The sequence below is a fragment of the Mesoplodon bidens genome (genome assembly GCF_964165515.1).
Source record: "Mesoplodon bidens genome assembly, chromosome: 17".
NCBI lineage: Eukaryota > Metazoa > Chordata > Mammalia > Artiodactyla > Ziphiidae > Mesoplodon > Mesoplodon bidens.
In genome coordinates, this window is record NC_138174.1 from 5,777,142 (window position 1) to 5,787,454 (window position 10,313).

At 38.6% G+C, this 10,313-nt stretch overlaps 1 protein-coding gene across 9 annotated transcripts in view; it reads left to right on the forward strand.

Moving 5' to 3' along the window:
- Positions 1 to 10,313, forward strand: part of PAN3 (poly(A) specific ribonuclease subunit PAN3) — a 121,225-nt gene extending 110,912 nt beyond the window's left edge. For 7 of the 9 annotated variants that reach the window (XM_081214959.1, XM_081214957.1, XM_081214960.1 and 4 more), the window contains 3 exons: positions 4,786 to 4,924; positions 8,427 to 8,556; positions 9,487 to 10,313. In XM_081214959.1, coding sequence (XP_081071085.1) covers positions 4,786 to 4,924; positions 8,427 to 8,556; positions 9,487 to 9,581 — 364 coding nt within the window. In that variant the 3' untranslated portion in view covers positions 9,582 to 10,313. Of the gene's footprint in view, positions 1 to 4,785; positions 4,925 to 8,426 lie in introns of all 9 variants that reach the window. The other 2 variants (XM_081214961.1, XM_081214965.1) reach the window with 1 other exon arrangement.

The following is a 10,313-nucleotide window of genomic DNA, read 5'->3' on the forward strand; positions in this document are numbered from 1 at the left end:
TGTACCGCTTAACCCATGAATTTTGAGATAAATCTTTATTCAGTGTTGGCATTGTTAAAACAAGGTAAATATTGTTCGTAGCTGCCTTGCATAGTAAATCATGACTGTATTTCTTTTGTATTTTGTTTTTAGATTTTTGTTTTCCTGATGCTAATTATTGTCTTATATAGAAAACTAAACAAGTGAAAAAATATTTACCACCAGTTCATTCCAGACTCTCTGCCAGAGTTCTAAAATACCTTTCCATATGGTCAAAAATAGGTAACCTTTCAGTTCCCTTTTTTTCCTCCCCTTAGAGAAATTGCACCTGGAGCCTCTGCCCTTTGTTTCTCTCTGGGCTCCTTGGCTTCAAGCCTGCTCGCACTCTCACTTTAGAACCTGAGCTTCCCTGTGCTGTTCTCGTTGTCTCTCCCTTTGTGTTGCTTGCCCCGTTTCTTGCTTTTTTCCTTGGTTTATTCTTTTGATTTAATGAAGCACAGCCTTCAGTAGCTTCCTGAGAAAGGTGAGTTTTTTGAGTCTTTGAAAGTCTGAAAATATCTTTATTCTACTTTAATACTTTATTGATAGTACGATTGGGCATATAATTCCAGATTGTCCTCGGAAAATTCTTTTTATTAATTAAATCTTTTGAATAGATTTTATGTGAACCAGTTTCTTAAAAAGTAGAAAAGGGTTTGCAGTGAAAAAAAAAAATCTTTCATACCTGACACCCCCAGTCTCCCCAGTTCCTCCCACCAGTCTTCTATTAGTCTCTTGCACGTATTTCCCGAGTTACAACTGTGTATTCTTATCACCCCTCTCCCCCCACTTCTAAATATCTACAAATTGTAAACCATGTTCAGTGTTCTGTTTGTTGCTTTTTTCTCATAACAATATATTTTGGAAATCTTTCTCTTTAGATGTGTTTAGCGTATGCTCAACACTATTCTCAGTAGTTACCAGATATGACCTAACTTAATCCTCCTAACAGCCCTGTGGTGCTGGGTACTGTTAGTATTCCCTTTTAACAGAGAAATTGAGGCATAGAGAGGTTAAAAACCTTGTTCAAGGTCACATATGAGTCAGGATTCGAATCCAGACAGAATGGTGGTCCCAGAGTCCATGCTCTTAACCACTGTGCTGTGCTTCCTCATAATTTATGGCCATGTAATAGTCCGTCCTGTAGATACACTGTAATTTATTTCTCCAGTTCCTTATTGATGGGCATTTGAGTTGTTTTCAGCCTTTTGCTAGTATAAGCAATTCTGCAGGGACTGACTTACACATACTTAATTTAGTGTGTGCACAAATACGAGTTCGACTGTGATCGTTAGGTCAGCACCGGTTGTAATTTGTGACCGTAATGATGGCCCTTAGACGGGTTTACCAGGCACAGTGCATGAGACTCTTTCACCAACAACACTTCTTTCAAAATTTCGATTTTTGGGGCTTCCCTGGTGGCGCAGTGGTTGAGAGTCCGCCTGCCGATGCAGGGGACACGGGTTTGTGCCCTGGTCCGGGAAGATCCCACACGCCGCGGAGCAGCTGGGCCCGTGAGCCATGGCCGCTGAGCCTGCGTGTCCGGAGCCTGTGCTGCGCAACAGGAGAGGCCACAACAGTAAGAGACCCGCGTGCCGCAAAAAAAAAAAAAAAAAAATTTCGATTTTTGACAAACTGATAGATGAGAAGTTGAATCTCAGTGCAGGTGTTTTTGGTATTTACTCATAATGAGCATGTTGCCTATCTTTTTGATTCATTTATATTTCCTTTTCTGTCTCTCCAGATCCTTTGCCCATTTTTATTTTCAGTTGGATTGTCTGTCTTCTTGATGTACAGGAGCCAGAGAGATTTACCCCTTGTGATCATTTTCTTTGAAGTTTGTCATTTTTCTTTTGACTCTGCTTAATTTTTTCACATGTAGACATTTTTATGGTAGTCTAATTGATCAAACTTCTTTTGTACTTTTGGATTTTGAGTCATAAGTTAGAAGGTATTTCTACCTTCAAAGTTAGAAGGTATTTCTATTCTAAGATTGTGAAGGGATAATCTTGTAGTTCCTTCTAGAATACTTAAGGTTTCAATTTTTTCCTGTTAAAGTTTTTTATATATTCAGAATTTATATAGGATGTAAGGTACGAATCCAACTCACCCCACCCCACCCCCCACCCCCAGACGACTACCCAGTGGTCCAGAAACTGTTTATGGACTAGTCTAGCTTTTTCCACTGGTTTATTAAGGCAGCACCTCTTTCACACTATCATGATGATTGACATTTTAAAATCTAGTAGTGTTAGCTCTTTCTTATCTCCATTTTATTGTTTTTTGTTGTTTTCCTAAAACTTAAATTTTCTGTATAAATTCTAGAATCAGCTTGTTTAGTTAAAAAAAATTTTTTTAACCTGATGGTATTTTTATTAAGTTTATTAGTAAACTTAAGGAGCATTTGTGTTTTTAGATGTGGAGTTATCTTAACCAAGATAACGACATGTGGTTGTATTGCTGATGTCTGCTTTAGTGTTCTTCAGTGTTTACATTGTTCTTCATATAATTATAGCACACTAAGTTTGTTCTTAGGTATTTTTTCTTGTTGCTATTATAAATGGGAGTTTCCCCCCATTCTGTCTTCTTAGACTCCTTGTTATTGTTGTATGTGAAAATGATTGATTTCTATAAATTTTGAACCTTGGTACATTAGTGTTTGGATAGTTTTTCAGTAAATTCTTTTGGGTTTCCCAGGCATATAGTTTTGTCTTCACATAATGATAGTATATTTCCTCCCTTCTAATTTCTATACTTTTGATTTCTCTTGAGTGATTGTGTTAGCTAGTACCTGTAGTACATAGTTAAGTAATAGTAATGATAGTTTTCTTTCAGAATTTGAAGCGTCGCTCCATTGTCTTTTAACTTCCAGACAGACTCAAAGCCATTTTCTTTCCAAATCCTTCTCCACTCCCCATGCTTTTAGGATTTTTTTTTTTTTTTAATCACTGATGTGCAGAAATTCACAATGATGTGCTGTGGTGTGTGTGGGTTTTTGATTCAGTCTGGTGAATCAACAGGCGGGCATTTTAATCTTGGGAATTTATGTCTTTTAGTTCTTGGAAGTTGTCTTATTGTTTCTTTGAAAACTTTTCTTCTCTCTTTCTGGAACTCCCATTGCTTAGCTGTTAGGCCTTTGCAATTGATTTTCTAATATTCTCTTCTATTTTCTTTATTGTATCTTTTTGTTTTGCTTTCTAGGCAGTAATCTCAATTTTGTCTAAAATTAAAAGGTTTTTTCCTAATCCTCTGAATTTTTGAATTTCTGCTATCATATTTTAAATTTTCAACAACTTTCTGCTTTCTAAGTGTTTCTGTCTTATAGCATTTAATTCCTTTTCTCGAGGCTGTCAATTACAGATTTTTAGTGAGTGGGTTTTTTTTTTTAATTTATTTAACTTTTATTCTGTTCCCTGCAATATCTCATAGGAAACAACAGTTTGCTTTGTTTTGTCTTATTCTGCAAAGGATTTCCGATCCTTGGCTGTTCATTCATATTAAAAATGACATCCTTAAAAGCTAGTGGGAAGCTCCTTGTGGAGGCAGGGATTATATAATAGAATGTGTGATAAAGCAGCATGATGTTGTTACGTATGGTTTTTGTTTGTTGTTGGTAGACTTCCAAATGTCAGTATTTCCCTTGGGTAGGTCAGCTTCTCCAGAAAAGAATCTTCCACCTTCCGTTTGTTGTATGAACCCAGATACATGACTGTGGTGGGCTTCCCCCTCCTTGTTCTCAGAATGCAGATCTACTTTTTAAATGTGATCTAAGGCTGCATGGTCTGACCTCTCCCTTTTTATCCTTGCTTCAGATGTGTTTCTTTCCTTTTAATGTCCTCCTCCCCTCTAGTGCTGCCTCTGCCTGGCTTTCCTCTTACCCCTCCTTGTCCTTACTCTGCACCCCTCCGGTTCTGCTCTCGCTCTTCCCTTCTCTTCTCTCCCCCAACCCCGTGCAGCTACACTGACCTTTCCTAAGGTTCTGAAGTGCCCCTTGCTCTGTCCTTTGCAAATCCTGATACCTCCGACTAAGGGGCACTCTTCTTTGGGAAGAGCATCCACTCCTTCCCTAGGAAGCCTTCCTTGCTTTCCCAGGTGAATTCAGGTTTCTGTTCTCTACCATATCCCTTCTTCTTAACAGCATTCTCTAAATAAGCAATTACTATTTGAATGTCTGTTTTCCCCACTAGCCTGTAAGTTCCATGGGTCACTGAAAACTTAACAGTGATCATCTGGTCAGTTTTCCAGTTCTTAGCAGCTCACTTTTCACATCATCCCATGATGGTAGGAAACCAGAGTCTACCCCCCTTTTGCTTCATAAACATTTCCCTGTTTTATCCTCCCAGCAAAGCAGAACACCTATCTGACCATCTCTCTCTACCCTATGACCTCAGGGTGGAGGAGGAAAAGGATAATCTCTTTCAACCTATTTCTAAAGATATCTGAAGACATTCGCTTTCTTCCCCATTTTATCTAATGGTAGGGCCCTAAATAAGGAAGTGATTATAAAATAGGAATGTGTAAGGGGGGTGATTGCCTTGAGAAGTGGCAAGTGGTATTCATATACTTTCATGTTCAGTGAGATTAGTTTTAAAAAATCTATGGGCAATCTGGACATAAAATTTGATTTAAAAAAACTACACACAAACCCTACTTTCTGATTTATTGTAGGAAACAAAAAAATTAAACTAGTTTTGAGTCTGAAGTATAAACATATAGCCCTGTGGTATACAGCATGAGTTATTGAGGTAAAATATTACCTTCCCCCAGGTTTCAGAAGGATCCTACCTGGTCGGAGACTGGAGACCGTTATCTGTTGAAACTCTTTAGGGATCATCTTTTTCATCAGGTGACAGAAGCGGGCGCTCCTTGGATTGACCTCAGTCATATCATTTCTTGTCTTAACAAGGTAATTTGTATCTGGACTTTTAAGATCACAATGCTGTTACCTACAATTTATAGAGCTGCATCTTCTACAAATACTAAGAGACTTAAGAAATTAAGATGTAGTCTGCTATAGTATATAAGACATTTTATTAATAATTATTAGGTGTACCTACTTAATAACAATTTTTAGAATGGGAGGATTTTTTTTAATGCCTACATGAATAATTTCAGAATTCTTCATTGTAGATCTTTCTGCTGTGATAAAATGTCACAAAAGGACTGCCTCCCACACCCCTGCCCCACTCTCTTTTATTTACCAAGTGTAGTTTGTTATAACAAACAAAGCAGTATTTTGTGTTTGAATATTTTTTAAAAGTTGAATTCCTTTCTTCTCAGTCATTGTGAGTCCTGCATGTCCTTAGTTCATGTGCTCTCAGCTATGGGTGTTAATCAAGTGTTAATAATAGTGAAAACGCAGTACTGGGCATATCACTAGACCCAGCTGTGATAAATGGGGAATTAGAAGTGATTAGGTGAAGTGAGTAGGTAGAGATGTATCATAATTTTGAGAGGTGAGCTTTGTGTTTTTGAAAGGGCCAGGAGAGATGCGATTTATGGAGGAAGGGAGGAGTGCATTTTCCTTATGAATCACTGGGAATTACAGAGAGAATGGGTCTCCAGAAGTATATCCTAGCCTTTGTGTATAGGTTTATATCTAAATCAGGGGTTGGCAAACTGGCCTGTGAGCCAAATCCTTTTGCCTATTTTTGTACAGCCTACAAGCTAAGAATAGTTTTTACATTTTTAAAGGATTGTAAAAGCCAAAACAACTAAGAAGGATATGAGACAGAGGCTTGTGTTGTTATATGGCCCTGAAATTTAAAACACTTACTATCTGGCCCTTTATAGCAAACATTTGCTGACCCCTGGTCTAAACTGTCCCTAAATTACAAGGACTAGAGGAGAAAATACCTGTGGTGGCACATGATTTAGAGCTGTTGGCGTACAGTGTGCTAACCCTTCAGGTAAAACATGGTGGTGTTTTATTTTTAAGCACTACTTTGCCATGTTTGAATCTCCTTAAAACTCTTTAGAGAGTATTGTCAATAACCTACATTAAGACAGAACAAGACTGTATGTTATCATGGAGCTAACCTGGTACAATTTGTATATTCATTTGCCCTTTTCCCTTAAGGGGAAAACATTTTTCATAAGAGCAACGAGTGGAGAATAATTCTACCAGATTTTAGAAAACAGTATCCATAGTATCAAAGCACCAGTAATTAAAAATATGTAGAACGAGAATAAACACTGACAGGTGGATCCTGTGGAAATAAGCCATGGACAGACATCTTAAATGAAGATTATTTAATGAATATTAGGATAACTGAAAATTTTAAGAAAATTCTGTTTCATTTCATAAAATAGGAGTAAATAAAATTTATCCCAAATCTGAATATGTGACAATTTTTTAAGTTTGGAAAGTGTGTAATAAATTAAAAGGGATGGATGGCCGTGTTGATGATATAAAAATTAAATTTTGGGGGCTTCCCTGGTGGCACAGTGGTTGAGAGTCTGCCTGCCAATGCAGGGGACACGGGTTCGTGCCCCGGTCTGGGAAGATCCCACATGCCGTAGAGCAGCTGGGCCCGTGAGCCATGGCTGCTGAGCCTGCGCGTCCGGAGCCTGTGCTCCGCAACGTGGGAGGCCACAGCAGTGAGAGGCCCGCGTACCGCAAAAAAAAAAAAAATTAAAATTTTGAGCTTCCCTGGTGGCGCAGCGGTTTGGAGTCCACCTGCCGATGCAGGGGACGTGGGTTCGTGCCCCGGTCTGGGAGGATCCCATATGCCGTGGAGCGGCTGGGCCCGTGAGCCATGGCCACTGAGCCTGCACGTCCAGAGCCTGTGCTCTGCGACGGAAGAGGCCGCAGCGGTGAGAGGCCTGCGTACCACCAAAAAAGAAAAAAAAAAAAAAAAATTAAATCTTTACATAGATTATTTTGGTGGAAATGATGACAGAAATTAGATGGTAAAATGATTTGAAAGGTTGTGCCTTCAGAATTAGTTTTAAATGTATTTTAATGAATTATTGAAAAAAGGGAATATGTACATTGAAAATTAACAAAAGTAAAGTGAAAATCCTAACGAGAAGTTATTAGATGGACTCAGGATTCATACTTATGTTTTATAAAGACCTCATTAAAATATTATTGCCAAATCCTGATAGATAAGGATTTGATAAAGATTATATACCGGCATTCACACAGATGGAAATAACAAAAGTAAATGTATGAAAATGTTTGGTAACATTAATAAAAAATGTAAATTAAAATAGCAAGGCACTCATTTGATATGGAGTTACTGGTAAATTGGTATAACTCATAAATCCGTGGTGTTCGATGTCCTTTGGGAAGCAATTTGGCTGTATGTATTAAGCTATAAAATTACCCATACTTGTTGATTCAGTATTTATACTTTTAAGTGTTTCTCCTAGGGAAGTAATTCTATAGAAGAAAAAAATTAAGTAGCCAGATATGTTCATTTCACTGTAGTTCATGATACCAAGGAATTGGAAGATATTGAGGGAATAATTGAATTATGGAGTATCAACTGGATGGAATATAATATACACAAATGTTAAACGTGACAGATGAATTGGGAGACTAGGATTGACATATTCACACCACCATGCGTAAAATAGATAGCTAATGAGAGCCTGCTGTATAGCACAGGGAGCTCAGCTTGGCACTCTGAGACGACCTAGAGGGGTGGGAGGGTGGGAGGGAGGTCCAAGAGGGAGGGGATATGGGGATATATGTATACTTAAAGCTGATTCACTTTGTCGTACAGCAGAAACTAACACAACATTGTAAAGCAACTATACTCCAATAAAAATAATAATAATAAAGTTTTAAAATAAAATAGGCAGCAACATAGGGCAATGTTTCTTTAAATTTTTTTAAAAATGACTTTTGCGTGTGTTTTATTTATTTTTTGGCCACGCTGCGCTGCATGTGGGATCTTAGTACCCCACCCAGGGGTCAAACCCACGCCCCCTGCAGTGGGAGTGCAGAGTCTGAACCACTGGACCACCAGGGAAGTCCCTAGGGCAGTGTTCTGTGTCGAGCGGGGGCTTCTCATTGCGGTGGCTTCTCTTGTTGCAGAGCACGGGCTCTAGGCGCGCGGGCTTCGGTAGTTGTGGCTCGCGGGCTCTAGGCGTGCAGGCTCAGTAGTTGTAGTGCACGGGCTTAGTTGCTCTACAGCATGTGGGATCTTCCCAGACCAGGGCTTGAACCCGTGTCCCCTGCACTGGCAGGCGGATTCTCTCATCCACTGTGCCACCGGGAAAGTCCCTAGGACAATGTTTTTTAAAAACGCATCTGAGTTGAAAAGTGTGTGCAAAATATTTATGAATATCTAGAGGGGAATGTGACAACATTTAAAAAAATATTTCGTATATCACTGTTGCAAATGTTGTCCTAAAATAGGCTTGAACTTCATATGTTGTGTTTCTGTCTGTTTCAGTTAGATGCTGGTGTGCCAGAAAAAATAAGCCTCATTTCCAGAGATGAGAAGAGTGTACTTGTGGTGACTTACAGTGACTTAAAGCGATGCTTTGAGAATACTTTTCAAGAACTGATTGCAGCTGCAAATGGTCAGTTGTAGTATTTGCTTAAAACAAAACAGGCGGGATATGGCCGAGGATTTTATTAACCAATAGCAAATTGCACTACAGCTGAACTGTTCTCATCATCTCATTTCACGTTTGGGAAACAAGCAGAAGATGAGCAGAGCTGCTTGCACTTGGGTCAGGTGCGCTGTTACTTGAAAGGAAGAGTGTTTCGCTTACCCTTGAGCTGTGGCTGCCGGTGGGCCACACCTGTGAAGCGTTTATTTTAGATTAAGGAGCACCGTTAGGGGAATGATGTTCCAGCTTTTGTTGTTTCCACTTGTATATGCACTAATTTTAATTTTTTAAAGACTTTTTTCTGATCTTTGAACTTTTGCCACATTGTATACTTACTAAGGGAAACTATTTGCAAGGAGGTTTTTGGGAAACAAGGCTGGGCAGCATTTTTGTCACTGAGGGGTGCAGAATTTGCTCTTTCGGGGATGGGTTGCCCTGAATAACATAAGGGACCAGGTAAATGATTTCATGGAAGTACAGTATAGTGCATAATTCTTGTAAGAGTATTGTATGCAAGCTCTGTATGCCACCCACTGTTAGTTCAGCTTGAGATTTTTGTGTGTGTGTGTTTTGTTTTGTTTTATTTTTAAGAACACACAAAAATTTCAGTGACTTGTGGGTATGAATTCCCCTGTTAGCTGATTTAAATCCTTTCTGAATGAGGGTTAGATGAACAGGAACTGAAGGAGCACACAGAGCTCTTTGCTCCAAATTCAACCAGAGCCTTTTTTTTAAAAGGCGTTTGTTTCCCTGCTAATCAGACACATTTACATTTATGCCATTTTTTAACAGAAAAAAAATAAGAAATTGTGTTAAAGGCCTGAAGTTCAGGAGTATATTGCTTTAGGTTTTTTCCAGTTTGCTTTTTTGTATAAAGTTCTGTTCTTTGAACCACAGCTTTATTATGGTACTTTACACTGGATACAGATACAGAGACACTGTTCAGAAGACGAACTAAACACAGCGGTGGTCTGGCGTCAGGAGCTTTCTGAAGTGTTACAGCCTGAATCTGGAGGGAAAACAATCTGCTGTGCCTTTGCAGTCACTGCTTAGCCCAAAGTAATAGTGCTTTTGATAATAACTATGTGGGATATTCCTGAATAAGTCAGTCTCAAAAGTCTGGAATTTTCCTCCTCTTAACTTTCTTAACATTTGGACGTGCAGTTGTCGCCAAACTTGGGTATTCATGGAATTTCTAGTTAATGAAATACCTATACTTTGATACTGAAGACTGCCAAATACATAGGAATTTTCTTTCATAAAAAACAGTAATGAAGACTCTATCTCCTTTCCCAGCACTGAATGTTTTGCTAGCACTGGGTGCTCATCATGCAACTATGAAGAAAATGTGGAAACTCAAAAGGTCAGGAAAGACTTCCAAGCACTTGCAACCGATGTTACAGTCTTCAATTTTAATAACTATACATATTTGTAGTTTTCAGAGAAGTTTTTAATATTTCTCTGTCCACTTTTTATAAGCTTTAAAATGATTTTCTCTGCCTTGAGATTTGCATCAAGAAAAAGCACCTCTTCACCCAAAATCTTTGAAGACTAGAGACACGCTTTACATGTTTTAACAAGTGTGTTTGAGTCCACATTTGGTAGCATCAGTTGTTGAGTTAAAAAGAAAATCAGTTATTGCATTTGATCAGGATGGATTTTAAAATAACATAGTGCTCAATATTCAAAGGATAATTAACATTTGCCACCATAATGTTCTTTTT